Below are 17,198 nucleotides of genomic sequence, written 5' to 3' on the forward strand. Positions count from 1 at the left end.
AATCATTCTCATCATTGGATTATAGTTCTTAACATGCATAATTATAAACAACAGATGGAGAAATGCTCAGATAAAGCCAAAAGGGGTGGGTGGAGGAAAGTCACCCTGATGGTAGATGTTTTCAGTTTGGATGTGAACCAGCCTTACTCCCCTTGGTGTTTCAGGTTTCAGCATTGGCTGTTTGGCAGCTCAGCAGGGCACGATGAAGGCATCACCCCAGGAGCCCATGGAGTCCCTGGGCCAACCAGGCGCCTGAGGCTGGCAGCAGTGCCACACCACGCTGGTCTCTGCTGCAGCCACCTGGGAAGAAGCTTTTCAGCAGGAGAAGGAACCAAAGTGATGGGCTGAACTTATGGGAGGAACGAGTGTCTGGCCAGGTGAAGATTCAGGGGCCCATTGGGAAGCGTGAAGGGCCAGTTTCAGTAAGGGCATGGCCAAAGCTTTCTTCAGGCTACAGAAGTTTCTCCGTCGGACCCAGTTTCTGCTCTTCTTCCTCACAGCAGCTTACCTGATGGCTGGCAGCCTCTTGCTGCTGCAGCGGACCCGCTTGGTTATCCAGCAAGGTTCGCGTGGGACCCCCGCTAATCAGGCCGTGCCCGTGCTGGACGAGATGACCAGGGTTGGGATCGTAGACCCCAGGACTCTGCAGAGCCCCCGCCCCGGTCCCAGGCTGCTGGTGGGCATGGATGCGCTGCAGGAGCCGGCCCTGGACCAGCGGCACAGCCCGCACTGGCTCATGTCCCGTAACTCAGAGCTCAGGCAGCTGAGGAGAAGGTGGTTTCACCGCTTCACCAGTGACCAGGAGCCCCTGCAGACAGCAGGACTCAAAGCAATGAAGCACACTACTGAACACAAAGGTAAGGGATGTCCCCTGCCCATTTTCTGGCACACACACAGATTGCACTTTGCCGATCCCAGGCAGACACAGGCGAGCATCCCATGCCCCTGCAGGTCTGCCTTCCTCCTCGCTCATTGCCACTTTCAAAATAATTCTGAGGCATATGCACAGGCCAAAGTACAAACCTACCCATCCTGATCGTGCTGAGCTGTAACTTCCTCCAAAAAGTAATTTTATTGATTGAATGGAAGCCCAGAAATGAAGTATGCTTCTCTAATTTAAATTATTTTCTCTTCAAGCAGGCAGAGATGACCACTTTAATTTTCTTTCTCAGAAGGGCAAATTAAAAAAGTGAATTTTATCAAATTAACTATCCAAAACCATACAGTACCTTAACTCTAGAAGTGCCTCCTTCCTGCTAAAGCTTTCTAGTGTACACCAAAATCTGCTATTGCAAACACACTGATTGTTCCTGACCTGCCCTCTGTGAGCATCTCTGCAAATGCATTGCCCCTTTGGGCCATCAACCCCCCAGCCAGAAACAACCTCCTGGGGTTTGGTGGGCATGCTGGGAACGTGCAACAGGCCAAGGAAACACAAGGAGAATTCCTGCTGCTGCATGGGCACAGCACATCAGTGCCTTTTAGAAGAACTAGTTGTTCTTGGAGGTGTTTCACTGATAATAAAACAGGAATGGGATCTGGATGACTAGACACCATATTTTGGAACTGCTTTTTAGTTTGTTGAATAAATTTGTCCAAACAAAAGGGCACAAAATCGCACAAAATGGGTGCCACATCATGATACTTACTGAAGCAATTGTCAGGAATGGGAATGAGAAGGCGATAGTGGTGGGAGATGAGTCATACAGCGTGAGTCAGGCAAACTGAACTGCTGCAGTTACCTGAAGCACCAGACTGGAGCTGCTTCAGAACACCCTGTTGGTGGCAGGTTTTGGTGGCAGAGGAGAGACTGAGAGCTGCTCAGCCAGAGGCTTGCTTAGGTTCTAACTACTGATGAGAGGGGCCAGAAGGACTATTTATTTGTGCATCTCACCATATTGAATTGTAGGTTCAAATATGCATCGTTTGAATATCTGATTGAATATGAAGTGACGTTATTAATAACAATATAGTTAACAAGCACCGCAATGCCTTTGAAGGTAATTAATTAAAACTTAACTACTTACATAGAGCAAGTTATCTTCTCCAATTCACTTCTAGTAAACTTAGAGGCTTGTTATTTCATTATGGATCCCTTCCGAGACCTAATGAACTCCTTTGTGCTTATAATGCTTAATAAAGCTTCAGTGATGCCCCGTGGTTCCTGCTTAGTAGAGTAGCATTGCCTGACCGTGGAGGCTGGGCTTGTGCACTCCTCATGGGTGTCATCCTAATAAGGCCATGGCTCTGAGGCGGTACAGCTCTGCCCCTGCTTGCCCGGGGGCTGCTGGCCAGCCCTTCGAAGGCTTCCCCAGGCAGACCCTTGACCCAAGCCAAAAACGATGGCATCGGCCCCAGCCTGTTGTGAACCTCCCAGCTCACTTTGCCTTGCTCTGTCTCCATCCAGGATCACGTGGCCTTGGGTGAGAAAATCCAAGTCCTTTTTTTCTCCAGGTCAGGCTATCTCACCTGTTGACATTTTAAGTGCCTCAGGGTAGGGACCACACTTTTCCTGACAGGGACACTGGCAAATACTGTTAGTACAACAATGAGAGTTTTCTATTAAGATTTCTCCCAGCAAATGGAGTTTTCCAGTTTCCCCTGGCCTGGTTCTGCCATTGAATGGGATGCAGAGGTGACAGGGACTGCATCGCTGACGTGACATGACATGCTACTCTGAGGCCGTGGAATCTCTCTGTAACTCATTCATGGGAGGATGTGAATGAGAAATTGCTGCCAGACTGGCGGTGGCTTGGAAGGGACACAGGGAGGAGGGCAGACGTTGGCTGGCCTGCCCAGGACCCCCAGTCAGGCTCTTTGGCCCCACATCCTCAGTTCTCTGCTGCTACAGGTTTGAGTCACAGTATCCCAATCAAAAGTCTCCAGTAAAATGTGGAGCATCTTTGTTGCAAGTGCGTGACTCCCACCTTGTTAATGGTGTGCTGAGGGTGTGTATTCACAGCTTGTGAATTTTCTAATTGCACGTTGGCAATTTACTGTGTGCAGGTCTTTGATCTACTGTTCTGTTTGTAATATTTAAATGTATTATTCCTGGCTCCAAAATCCCTCATGGAGTAACTCAAACTTCCTTTTTCTCATGGATTATTTAATATAATGCTTTTTAGTTTCATTTTTCACCATATATTTTTTTCCTGTCCACAGCTCACATTATTTAATATCCCTGTGTTATCATCTCAGTGTTGCTATTTCTAAAATCAAATTTCCTTTTTACCTTCATATTTTAATGATAAAATGTACTTATAGACACAATTGCTGTATAGTAGTGGGATTCCACATCATCCTTCCAATTGTATATTAAATAATGGGCTGGATTTTTACAGTATTTTGTTCATGACAACAAAAATTAGTCTGAGCACTGAATGCAGTCTAAGAGAAACATTTATCTTTTCTATGCTAAGTAAAGCAAGACATATTTGAAGAGATTCCTTTGCACCAGAGAGGAGATAGCTCAGTACGATAGCTACATTGTGCTGCCTAGTTAAGAGTGAATTTATCTTTCCATTACAGCTTTAATATAACTCTCTATATCCAAAGAAAATTGATTTTCTTAATATTTCTCTTGCACCATCTCATTATCAGCTAGAGATTTTAAAGAACACTTGGGAGAAATCCAACGGGATTTCTGGAAGTTTTTAGCATTTTGAAGGCTACATTCTCCTTTACTTTAGAGAAGGGCCTTGTTTTGTCATGCAAAGGAGGGAGTCGAGCAGACAGCAGCTGCATGCAGGAGCCGTGGTCCTGGGTGGGTCACAGACTCTGGGTATGCAAAGGCAGGTCTGCTGAAAGGAACCTGGGAAAGTCTCATTTCCTTTTTGCCCATTTCCATGGGGAAGTCGTGCTGACCCCTTCAATACCCTTACCAAGGTTCAGTACCAGTGGAGAGGTCTGCAGTGTGTGGGACCCCAGACAGGTTGGGACTTGACCAAACACAGAGCTACTTGCACTGGATAACCCCTAACTGGGATGGGTTTTTCCCTTCCATCCCATATGCATTGCCTAACCCTGGTCTTGCATGCACACAGGCACCTACATGGGCTGCTTCACTCACGATTCGAGGGAGAGGACACTGAAGGGAGCTGTCTTTTATGACTTAAGAAAAATGACAGTAGCTCACTGTCAGGAAGCTTGTGCTGAGAGGTGAGTTGGGATTTTTTCACTGCAAATTTTCTCTTTTCTGACAATAAGTGGAACTGAATTTGAAAAGGGAAAAGCATTCCTATGTTAAACATACAGCATCTATGAAAACAGTGATTATCTCACCTTCAGGCACCGCGTAGCTCTGCTACCCTGCTTGAAGCAGACTGCTGCACTGCTGCCTATTCTCTATGGCAGCATGGCTACTTACAATATATTTTCTATTGACCTTGACAAAAATCAGTGTTTGGTTAAATAGTCTTCATAAGATATTTATCTTTTGATAGATACTGGTCTCTAGCCCAAATCTTGTTGAGGTGGCTGCCCCTGCTGAGGAGGCCATGCTGTCCCCGGGACAGACTCTGCTCCAGAGCAAGGCAGCAGAAGCTGGGGACAGGTTCCCACCTTCCCCAGGTACAAACTGGGGAGCAGACAGGCACCTCTATGACATGACTGGTACTTCTCTTTGCAGGGCTTACAGCTATGCGGGCCTGGCGTACGGAGCAGAGTGCTACTGTGGGAACACACTCCCAGCTGCTGCCTCGAAGCCCGAGGAGTGCAACAGCGAGTGCAAGGGCGAGAAGGGCTCTGTGTGCGGAGGGGTGAACCGGCTCTCGGTCTACAGGGTGGAAGAGCTGCGGGCAGGAGCGAGGCGACGTAAGTGGGCATGGACCGGACAGGGGAAGCTGCTCACCCCACAAGGGAGAGATGTCACGGCCAGGCTGAGCACAGGGGCTGTCCCTGCTGCTTGTCTCACTCCATTTGTCACCAGAGTTTGAAGCAGCAAAGGACAAAGGTGCCTGCAGGGCACAATGTCCATTTGCTGCTGGTCTGGTCCCTGGCTCCTCCCCAAAATAGCAGTGCTGCTCACCACCTCGGAGCGGGGAGATGTGCCTGGCATGCCGCCTTGGGCTGCCACAGAGGAGGTTTGTGTCACCAGGGAGGAAATTCAACACAGTGCAGAGGGACTGCAACAGAAGCAGAATTTCAGCTGAAAAAAACCACTCCCTTTGGTATCCTCTGCAGGCGTACAAACCCGTGTGTGTTTAAGAAATAGCCTTGGAAGAGGTGCCCTATAACAGGAGGGCAGAAAATCACTCAGATCAAGGCCACCCTATGCTCAGATGACCCGAGACAACGTGAGTGATCTGTGACTGCAGAGAATAAGTAGAGGCCAGAGAGAGAGCCACCCTAATCCCTTTCCTGAGAGAAACGAGACCAGAGTTGTGCTTTTCCAAGGAGTTCTGTTCCAGTGGCAGTTGGGATTTTTGTTTCATCTTTAGATGAAACTCTACTCATCATTCAGTTAGCTGCCATGGGGAACACAATGGATAAACCTTTAGGCAAACACAAAGCACATAACAGATCTAAACAGCTGATCACTCTTTGCAATTGGCAAGCTCACAAGACCTTGTGGATGTTATTTGCTGAGAAGAAGCACCAAGACCTTAGGTTGTGCCAGTATTGATGGTACTTCATTTCTTCTTAAAGACGAGTCAAGGTTTGTACAATAATCTAACCAGCTACATATAAATTATATATCAAAGGTACATAGACCTAAATTGCCACTGTCAGGCTGACAGGCACGTTGGCAGGTTTCCCAGGACATGCATCACTGTTTCAACCTCCAGCATAAAATATATATACATATTCCTCAGGAAAAGACAGCATTTAATTTTTTTTTAAAGTATTAATGAATTACTCCTCAAATTAGTCTAGCCTGAAGCTAGAGTTGTAATTATTTTGCCCTTAGTAATACCTGATATTTGTCTGTTTGAAGAGTCCCCCTGACACAAGCCATTTGAGGGGCCAACAGAAGTATTAATCACAATGAACAAGTATGTTAGAAAGTAACTCTGAGACTGTAAAGGCCGCCATGATTTATGCTGCATACTATAGAGCACAGACCTCGCGTAAGTCTTCTCCTTACACGGAGCAGATTCAGTGACATCTCCATTTAAACCTTCCCAGACAGGGCTTGCCGTGTCCCCTCTCCATCCCTCACCTCCCTCTTCCCGCCGTGGTTCCCCAGACACCCCGACTCGTGCCCCATATCCCGAGGCGCAGAGCACGCAGCTGTGGCAGCCAGGGCTGGCTGTGGCACAGAGTCCCGCTTGCCTCAGGGTGTCCTTCACCGAAAGAAAGCAGGCAGACCACAAAAACCCAGCCGTCTGCAGAGTAATCCATGGGTTCTCCATGAATCCTGCTCCCTCCCGATGCTGGCGTAGGCAGGTCAAGCTTTCTTCCTGACCGCTAAGAAAACTCTAAACATGTTTGTGAACATTTTGTTTCAGGAATTAAATGTCAGTGCGAGATTTAGTAGAACTTTCAAGAACATTCTGAGAAGTCCAAACACTCCTGTTGTTTTATTCTTTGGTGCTGTGCTCAAAGGGACCTGGTCCTAGGTAGACTCCTGTTCCTTTCAGCTTGGGTGGGGTTATCTTCTTTTTACATCACGTGAGTGATCCCTGAGATCCAGCTCTGCTTCTAGTAAATGGTTTGAATAGTTACAAAAACAAAATTTAAGCAGCTTCTCCTCAGATTGCTCTTGGCTCTTGCTAGAGAGCCTGGGCTTTTCTGTGAGGAAATTAATGCAGAACCAATTTTTTTTCTTCGTAACTACACCACATCTCTCCTGTCATTCAACTCACTTCCCACATCAGTTCTGGCAATAGTGTTCAAGCGAGCAGCTGCAATACTGCCACACTCTGTGGTGTTTCTGCACAAGCAGGTGAAATCAGAGGCTAGTGCTGAAGACACCATGGAAGCTGATCTCCCTTAGCAGCTGACAAAAGCCTGGTTTAGGGTCTGAAAGGCTGCAGCAAACTCCCTTGGCCTGAAAAGCTGTGGGAGCAGAGGGGCAGCTGAAGAGGAAGGTTGGTCTGGTGAGGGAGTTTTCAGGAGTCATTTACATTCCTTTCCTTTTCTGGTGCAGAAGCTTTGTAGATTTTTATCAGGGCTTTTAACTCGTTTAGGGGAAAGCAGGTCTTCAGAGGAAACTGGAACCTGCAAACAATAGCAATGCCCTCCACTGGTGGAATTTAACTCAAAGTCGGTGCTGCAGCCCTGCTTTTTGTGGTTTGTACAAAGCTAAAGGGATGTGCTCCTTTCAATACCACAGGATTTGCAACACATTTTTCTAGTGTATATCATAGTTTCTCTTATTTCTGCAGCCTTTGTAATATAAAATTTATTTTATTATTTTTGCCTTCTGAGCCTAATATTGTTCTTTGTGAGAGAGGCAGGATACTATGGACATCATTTTCTTAAGAGAAACCTATTTCATCTCCCCGCAGGGAGGAATGTTATCTATCGAGGATGTTTTAGAGCTCCAGAAAATTTAACAGACACCTTTCCAGCCTCTTTGATACAGCCCAATTTGACGGTGGAGATGTGCTCTGAATTTTGCTCCAAGAAAGTAAGAACAGTTCTTGTTTCACATCCTTTCTTCTTTTTTGTTATTTTAAATTCTAACCTATTAAGGGATGGGGAGAGATTAGTGCCTTAGAGCTTTGAATTTGTAAATGAGTTTCTAAAGGACAAAACTCATCAGAGTAAATACCCACTGATGCATCTGGTCCAACTGCTGGAGTGGGGACGGCGGGAGGGAAACTCATCAGAGTGGTGCCACTAGACATGATACACAGGCAAGTTGTTCTAAGTGATGAGTATCAACCATGAGGAAATCAATACCCTTTCCATGTAACATTCCAATCAAGCCCCGAGCCATATCTGACCCCGGGGGCGGTGGCTGCAGCTCATGGGGAGACATGCTGCCAGAGGGTGGATGTGGACTGGCAGCATCCGAAACGTGACTCTAGTGCCCTCCAAGGGAGCTGGCCCCACTCAGGGAGCCATGCACAGGGCATGGGCAGGGCACCCTCTGCTTTAGTGGCTGTTGGTTCCCTTGCCTTCCTCCCCACTCTGATGGGGCTGGTTTTGCTACACAGGGTTCACTGTGTGGTCAGATTTTGCCTGCAGCCCCATTCAGTTTCATGCACTCAACTCAACGTTCAATTACTTTTTGCAGCATCACAAAATTGATTACAACTGTTAGCTGGCTGATTACAGTGCTTTGACCAGGACCCATGGCCTCAGCGCAATCTCCTCTCCCAAGGAATAAGCACCAGGGCATAAGGAAGTGGCCTCAAGTTGCACCACGGGAGGTTCAGATTGTATATTGAGAAAATTTTGAGATTCCTCATGCAAAGCCCACTCCAGTTTTCTCTCCTTCCTCACTCATATGCTGCCCAAGCTGTGGGAAGGTTGTGCAGATGAGGGTCAGCCTGCCCACCCTGCCTGCCCTGAGGCCAGGCACTGCACCACCGGCACCCTGCACCGAGTGCTGAGGGGCTGCAGAGCACCACTGCACCGACCACCTTCTGCAGATGCAGGAGTACAGAGGAGCAGTTGTTTTGTTGCCTCACAGAACCTCCAGCCTTCCAGAACAGTCCATCACTTGCAGGGGCCACTTGGCATGAGGCACAAGGAGCATTTTTATTCTAGGCTGTGTTTGAGGGCAGGGACGCTTACTAATTTCTCAAACTAAGAAACACTGCTTCATTGTAAAGGAAAAATTTGTGTTTGCAGGCAAACCCAGAACTGTTTTGCCTTTGGATCAAATCTGTAAATAGTTTTTGACAATGTCATATCTCATTCGCTAAGTAAATGTTGGCTGTTGGGCACACACAGCACACGTGTTGCATTTGACTCCTTATCAGAGGATGAATGCATGGGAAAGAGCAAGAGATAAGCTGCTCAGCAGTCCTGTCACATGCTCCCAGACTCCAGAAGATTTTTAAAAGGCAAAAAGTGTTGATATAAAATAGATGGACTTGAACATTCTGCACTCAAATGCTCCCTGAACTTCCTTCAGCCTTCTGCCCGCCCACACAGACCCGTGCCACCAAGAGAGCCCACAGGGGACTGAGGCAACCCAAGTCTTTCTGGTAAACAGAAGAAAACCTGAATTTTTGGGCCAGTAAGCAATTGCTAATTTCTTCGGCAAATATTTAGCACATTTCCCTCACATTTGTTTTAGTTCTTACCACTATTAACCCAGCAGCTGGGCTTCACTGCCCCACCACTACACAGCTTTCCTGGGTGAGATTGGTACACCAAAACCTGAATTACTCTGCATCAAATCCATTAGAAAACACGTCTTACAGACAAGAATTTTCCTTAGGAATTCCTTGCAAACAACACTAACTTCCTCATGATTGCATACCTTAGGAAGTCTCCTATGTAGAAGCAAGGTAACACAAATATGAGGACAGTAACAGCAAAGCAGCACGAGCTTTAGAATGACATACCAAACAGTGCTGTGATCTTGACAGCGGCCTTGTGGAGATTTATTTTCTTTGCATGGCAGCAGCATTCCCTGAAGGCTGTTGATGCCATGGCATTTACACACTGATCCGTTTTCTCTCTTTTGCAGGAGTTTCCATTGGCAGTGATCCGAGGGCAGGAATGCTACTGTGGATACCCCACCGGGCGCTTCCCGGTGCGTGACAGCGCGGACGGGCTGCGCTGCAGCGGGACCCGCAACGCCAGCAGCACTGCCGAGGGGAACTACTGCCTGGTCTATCAGACACCTGTGCAAGGTACAAGCTCCAGCCTCGCTGTGCCAGGGCCAGGGCCACCACTGCTGGAAACAGCCCCTGTGCCCCTTCTGCAGCGGGTAAAAGTGATCTCGTTGACAGCAGTCTGAGCCACAGTAGTGGGTATCGCCGTACGGGCAGGAATTTAGGAAACAGTCTCTCTCTAAATTCCCCCCTTGCAATCATGCACATGAAGATGCATCTTTCCATTCTCTCATTGCGCAGCATTGTCTCCCTCCAACACAGAAAAAACATCATTATTCTGCAGATGGAGAGAATTGAGGGAGAGCCTGGGAAGGCATTTCTCCACGACGTAGCCCCCATGTTAGGAAGCCACTGAGGCAGATCTGCAGACCCTAAGTCTGCTTTACTCATCTTCCTCTAAAATATTCATCTGCATACATGTTGAAGGCCAGAAAAAAAGGCAGAGAGTAAGGCTCCAGTCTAGAAAACCATTTAGGCGGTTCTAGCAACTTTTTCCATGCAGTGGTTTACACTGAGTTCAATGAAACTTCTCACAACCTTAAAATTAACAGATTAAGTGCTTTCCTGGATTGGTGATGGGCTTTTTTTTATCCCCCAACACCCTTTTCTTTTTTTCCTCCATCTCCCAGTTCAGAGGTAGACTGCAGACCACAGCACGAAAGAAGAACTTGCAAGAAGAATGCTTGTTTCCATGAAATTGCTAGTACTTCCCAGGTCTGTGGAGACCAGTGCTTTCTCTGGGCTGTGCGGGCACTTTCTAGCCATGGCTTCATCTAGAGCTTGCTCTGAAGAATGAAGAGAGTAATTGACAATTTATTTCCTGGCTTCTTGATGAATCATCACATAGGGTCAAGATTAGTTCTTATCCTATCCTTGCTTTCAATGGCATGCTAAGAAGCAAGGTGAGGATTTACAGAAGCATGTATGAAACCAGGTGTCTGACTCCACGTTTGGAGGGCTCGCCACTGCCTGGGCCTTCAGAGAGAAATGGCAGTGCAGATGTTAAACTAAAGACAGCTGATTTCATTAGGAGGGTTTTTTTCCTGTGTTAAAAAACTCCCAATTTCCCGGTGTAGTGGCACATTTAGAGTTCCACTGAAGACCCAACCTTGACAGGCAAATAGCTGGTAACAAACAGGCTTTGAGAGGCTTTTAAGACAACTTGCTGGCAAGTAAAATGGTTTGTTGCAGCTTTATCAAAAAAGCATCGCCTAACACAAAACCAGCAGAAATCTCTCTGAGGATAATCTCTGGCCTCATACAGCTGAATTAATTTTAGGAAGTAGCTGACTCACAACCAGACCAAATTGATACCCTATATTTGTAAAAGAGAGAAGGAGGAAGCAATAAACTCTGTAATCAAGAGCTGTCAGTGGAATTATTAAAAAGCCACAGTGCTAACAATGAAATATCTTCTCTACTCACAGACACCCGCTGCACAGACAGGAAATTCTTAAGCACCAAATCCAAAGTGTTTGTTGCTTTGTCAAGCTTTCCTGGGGCTGGGAATACGTGGGCACGCCATCTGATAGAGCATGCCACGGGATACTACACAGGAAGTTATTACTTTGATGGAGCCCTCTACAACAAAGGTACCGGGGCCCAAGAGATGGGACACGTGCAGCCCTTCCAAAGCACAGAGCTTTACTTACTGCTCTGTCAGCCTTGCTGGCCTGAGCCAGCAATGTCTGTTGCTGTCAGCACATTTGGTACAATTCAAACACACACCTGGACCAAGCAGCCTCCCGCAGTGCAGATGGCAGCAGGGACAGCTCCAGTAGCACGCTGCTCCTGACAGGCAGCTGCCCTCACAGACAACAGCCAGGCTCTCCATTTGCAGCTGTGCACATTGCCCGCACTGGTGCCCTGTGCACACGTACATGTGCAGCTCCCATCTGACAGGCTGCTCCAAAAGACCAGTTACCTAAATGCTGCGGGTGAGACCCTTCAGTAAACAAGTAGGTTAAATTTTAAAATGTTCCTAATTACTCTGGGAGGACAGTATCCTGAGTGGGCAGAGATTGAGCAGGTACCAAGCATTGGCCCTGTGAAAAGCTGCCTCACTGCAGTGTGGGGCTGAGGATGCCTTCTCCAGCAGAGGGATAGCCTGGCTGCCAGTGCATGCCCAGCTTGGTGGCTGGGGCTCCAGCCATGGGTTTAGCTGACTGGTACTGTCCCACCATCCTTACACCACTGTAGGGAATGATTTAGTGGGAAAAGGCACAGACATATAGTCTGGCAAAAAAGTCAATAATCCTGTCTTGTAAAACAGGTTTTAAAGGAGAAAAAGACCACTGGAGAAGTAGAAGGACCATCTGTGTGAAAACACATGAAAGTGGCAAGACAGAGATTGAAATGTTTGACTCGGCGATCCTGCTGATACGGAACCCGTACAAATCCCTGATGGCAGAGTTCAACAGAAAATACGCCGGGCACCTGGGCTATGCCACTGACCGCAACTGGAAAAGCAAAGGTAAGCATTCAACCCATCTCCTCAGTATGCTGGGAAGGGGGGACATGCTAGGACCTGAGTGAGCACCACAAACAAATTCAGTGGGACTTGAGTCCCACTGCAGTAGGGATCAGTCCCAAAACCTCTGACACCTGCACTGTGGGAGCGGTTGTGGTCTTGCCATATGCCCACCCCCAGAGGAGGGTGAGCACAGAACCAATGCCACAGGCACACGGGAGCATCTCTGCCACTGCAATGCTGGGCCTAGAAAACACGTCCATGTACAGTGCTCCTGTGCACAGCCCATTTGCCAGACTGAGGTGAAGAAAATTTGCCCCTGCAGCATGTAATAGCCATGAGAAATATAATTTAAGATTTGGAGGATCCAGTGGAGCATGACACTTCATGAAGGAAATTTTACAGCACTGCACAGGTGCTACTGCACTGCAGAAAAATAAGGATAATAGCAATAAGTGGGCTTGAGATTCAGTGTCCCCTGAACACACGACAAGACTTCAGAACCTGCTTGCCACACTTCACATGTTTGACTGGCAAGCTGGCTGGTGACTGCAATTTCCCTGTTGGGTACACTGCTGCATTCAGATTGCAGCAGAAAAGCCATTTGGCTTCCATTTCTCCTTGTACATATTTTAGGCATTACAGCTGTGGCTTGGGAGAGGGCTGGGGAGGAAGTATCCTGTGTCACTACACATTTCTTTCCCAAGTTCATGTATCACCTTTCATCAGTCACAACTCAAGACCTATTCATCAAAAACTGACAAAATAGCCCCCCAGAAAAGAGAAAAAGTTTGCTGGGAGTGGCTTTCCTATAGTGCATACTGCAAATTGTTACATTTCAGCCACAAATGCTCTTTGTCCAGCCCAAAAGCTTTCACTAGGTCTGTCTTGACTTCAGGAAATTAAATTATTGTAGACAGCAAATAGAGATCAAGGTATCATTAATGCCTGAGGCAAAGGAAAATTGCTGACATGCAGCATGGCTAACAGTGTCTCATTTTCCTGGCTTCCTGGTCATCCAGAGTGGCCCGACTTTGTGAACAGCTATGCCTCCTGGTGGGCCTCCCACGTCCTGGAGTGGCTGAAGTATGGGAAGCGCCTGCTCATTGTCCACTATGAGGACCTGAAGCAGAGCCTCATCCCCAAGCTGAAGGAGATGGTGGAGTTTCTGAACGTGACAGTGACAGAGGATCGGCTGCTCTGTGTGGAGAACAACAGGGACGGGAATTTCAAGCGGTCTGGTGCTAAGCAAAAGAATTTTGAGCCATTTACCCAGGAAATGAAAGATCTTATCAACAGATACATCCTGACAGTGGATGAAGCCCTAAGGGGAAGAAACTTCTCAGGGCTGCCCAGGGAGTATGTGCCAAGATGATAGGCTGGTATCATGCTGCTGTGGTTCAAAATGAAGGTTTTTTTCTTAAAAAAACAAAAAACCCAAACAAACAAAAAACCCCACAAACAAACAAACAAGAAAAGCAGAAAAAAAAAAAAAAAGAAAAAAAAGAAGACCAGACCTCTCTAGCAGTTATGGCAAAGATACTTGTGGAGGCTGCTGAGCAGTGCAAATTCTCTCCACTCTTGGGAGAAGGGGGTGGCCGCAGCATCCCCCCCAATGAGGCACACAGCTGGGGACCTGTAGGAGAATACAGACATTAAACAGGGCCAGTTGGGAATCCCTGGGTTTTATCAGCCCCAAACCTGGCTCCAGGGGCATGGAGGAGACCCCAGAGGGGTGGCAGTGAAGGGAGTGCCACCTGTGCTAGGGGCTTGACACAGGTTTTTGCACCTCCATCTCTTCACCTGGAGAATCACAGTGGGTCTAGGGGGACACCAGGGACAAATGTCACCACAGTCAGTGCTCCTGGTTCTAGAAACGGCCACAGCCAGCCCGTACTGTCATCAGCCTGGACCACCTGGAGAACAGGGGCAAAGGGGATGAGCCCCAGCCCTTCCAGCCCCAGCAGGGGTAGGATCCCACCTCCTACCTCATCCCTGCAGGAACTCCAAGACAGTCCAACCTGAAAAACCATGGCTACTTAGGGCTGCCCTCTGGACCCACCTCCAGCAGCCATGCAGGTTTGATTTCTAACTCCTGCAGTTCCCCAAGGTTTGTTTGACCCTGCACGGGGCCCTTGTGTAGTGGGGAGGGAACAGGGGCACACGGGGCTGGCAGGGCAGCTGGCCCATGATCCTGGGCCACTGGCCAGCTTGGAGGTGGTTAAACCCTGCGGCCAAAGGGGCTGCCCTGCTGCGAGATGCTTCTGTTCATGGGAAATAAAGGATTTCTTAAAAATTTGAGTGAAAATACTAATTTTAATAAAACAAGTTTATATAAAGGGAGCTGAACTTGCTCTGGCTGTGTATCATTGGTGCTTTAAAAAACATACAGGTCATACAGGTTGAGTACACTTCAACCTGAGTCTCTCCCTGTTTGCACTCCACACATGGCTCATCTCTGTGCCACCTGGCTGGTATGGGGCTTGTTGCCTGAGACCACAAACCAGGATTTGGGCCCACCACAAAACATGAAGATTATGAGAATGACATTTTATTATATAGCCTTTCCAGCTTTGTATAGCATTACAGGATAATTTAAAAAATATTTTGATAATTTCAAACCTGTAAATGATGAGCAAGGACAGGCTGTAAACTCTCAAGAAGGCAATTTAATTATGCATATGTCCTGTAATGAAGACTCTAGGTGGCTAAAATTAGAGCTGGCAAAAATTATGAATATGCATTAGCTCCGTAATGCCAAAAATCAGCTCATTTAAAAAGAAAAGAAATTGTAGCTAACCATTTCTTAATAGCTGAGGTACAGGGGCTGCCTCTTTATTTTTATACCTTTTGTACAAAATATGTATACACACTGTATACTTTATATGTCTGTGTGTACAGACACAAGAACGTGTCACTTGCATGTGTTCTGCTGGGGTTCTTTTAGGATCGTAGGAATAGTGAAGGACTTCATGGGCCATTCCACACAATCCCCACCACAGCCTGCACCACCACATGTAAGTCACCCACCAAAACAAGCTGACTTCTGCCTTAAAAAAAACTGCAGTATTTTTACCCCTTTCTCTCCTAGGGAAAAGGGTGCAGAATGTTTTCCTCTACTGGTCAGGAAACATCTCCAGACCAACAGCCTGAACAGAGCATAGCTCACACTGTCCTTCCCTGCCACATCTTTTTTGGTCCATATTGTCTTTTAGCTGAAGTAGCTCTTCGTCTTTACCTTGAGATGTGTTCACAGGTATTGATCACATCCTCTCTCAAGCTCCATCTTGCAGGGGCAAATATCCTGTGGCACTTTACCCAATTTCCCTGCAAGGCAGGTTTTCCTCTTAACCATCTCTGTGCTTATCGCATTTAGCTTTAATTAACCAGAATGTCTCAGTTAAAAAAAAAATAAATAAAAAAGGAGCTATCATGCCACTGAAAGCCATGGTGATGTTCACTCCATGTAGACTCACCTTCTTATTTTCGTATTCAAAATATTAGAAATTGAATAAATATGCATGCAATTCCCTCAAGCTTCCAGTTTTCCTCAGGAAGTCATGAGTCATAAGCAGGCAACCGGAATAAAACAGAAATGCTACATTTGAAAAGGAAGAGTTTAACACTTGAGATTTTTAAAGTGAACAACAGTCACACTATACAAGGTGGAATCCAGATTCTGTTGAACTGCAGCTAAAAAGCAGGTAAACCATACTAGAAGAGAGGACATAATAGGAGAGAAAATGGTTTTTCTTCCTAGAAACCAACTTCAAAATAAAGCCTTTAAAGCAATCCTAAAAAAGCATGAATGTCATCACCAGCAGTTCTGTCTTTCTGCACTGCTTTATGAATCTTCCATTAAACCCATTTCTTTTAAAACCCATTACTCACTGCTAAGACCAAGCTACTATACTACTACAGCAATATTAACCTCCATGAATTAATTAAAGGATGGATTATCAGCATGACACCTCACATGACACCTCTCTGGAACCTCATGTGTCTTCCAATGGCCTGCAATATAATGAGATGTTCAAATATAAAAAGTTGAGTCACTGCTTTTGTCAGTTGTGACAATTATTCAAATCAGAAAGATCTGACTTCTCAACTGCATTACTTACACTTTGCTTTTGACCTTGGGTGGTTGAGAGCAATCTTTAAGGAAGCCATCCCTTTGAATCTCCCTTTTATATTAGTGTTTAATTAATCTAACAAATTTTCTGATGTACAGTTACAATGGGCTGTAAATCAGCTCTTCCTCTTTGAACCACAATGTTGCATTTTTTAGCCTTCTGCATACTCAGACCAGCAAACACATCTTTCTCTCAGCTCTTTCTGCACAGCACCTATTTATCTTCAGTCACTGGTTCCCAGATCAGGAGCTTTTCCCGTCGCAGGACTCCACCTACCATCCCAACACCCTAGTCCTTCAGTCTGCAGGCCCCTCAGGTTGCACCATCGTGCTGTTTCTGTTACAAATAGAGGGATTTACAGGGGTATGTCCAAGAAAATGCAAAAACCTTATCAGGAAGTGTATCATTTCTAGACAAGGGGCATGACCACCACCAGTGGCTGCATGGTTTTGACCAAGCTACCTGAAAGAGCAGCAAAGAGGAGAATGAATTAGTCACATGCATCTTGTTACGACTCTTAGTTACATGAACCAGTGTCAAGCAATCCCTCAAATGAAGAGGAATACAATTGAAGTGCATTATTAAATGTTTTATGCAATAGTTCAGATGATGTGAAAGGCCCAAAGATTTTAAAATGAAATCAGCTCTAACTGAGGAAATGTGGTATTATCAATCCAGTCTCTCCCTGCCCTCGTACTGTAGAGTTGTGTCTCGCCCCTGCTCTTGGAGCCTGCTTGTCACCTCCCTGCCTACGGGAGGGTGGTCTGCAGTTACCAACTTGCCTCCTGCTCATGCTGGAGATGCCAGGCAGGATTCTTCTGCAGTTCAAGGCTCACCAAAATCTTGGCCACAGCT

At 46.6% G+C, this 17,198-nt stretch overlaps 1 protein-coding gene across 1 annotated transcript; it reads left to right on the plus strand.

Moving 5' to 3' along the window:
* Positions 1 to 430: 430 nt before the first annotated feature.
* On the plus strand, positions 431 to 13,585 carry WSCD1 (WSC domain containing 1; the record flags this gene model as incomplete). Its single annotated transcript, XM_082294635.1, has 8 exons — positions 431 to 857; positions 4,044 to 4,158; positions 4,628 to 4,812; positions 7,452 to 7,573; positions 9,593 to 9,758; positions 11,168 to 11,332; positions 12,013 to 12,213; positions 13,233 to 13,585. 8 exons carry the CDS (start codon positions 431 to 433, stop codon positions 13,583 to 13,585), a joined length of 1,734 nt encoding a protein of 577 aa, XP_082150761.1.
* Positions 13,586 to 17,198: the final 3,613 nt, after the last annotated feature.

The sequence above is a fragment of the Coloeus monedula genome (genome assembly GCF_965178545.1).
Source record: "Coloeus monedula genome assembly, chromosome: 20".
Lineage (NCBI taxonomy): Eukaryota > Metazoa > Chordata > Aves > Passeriformes > Corvidae > Coloeus > Coloeus monedula.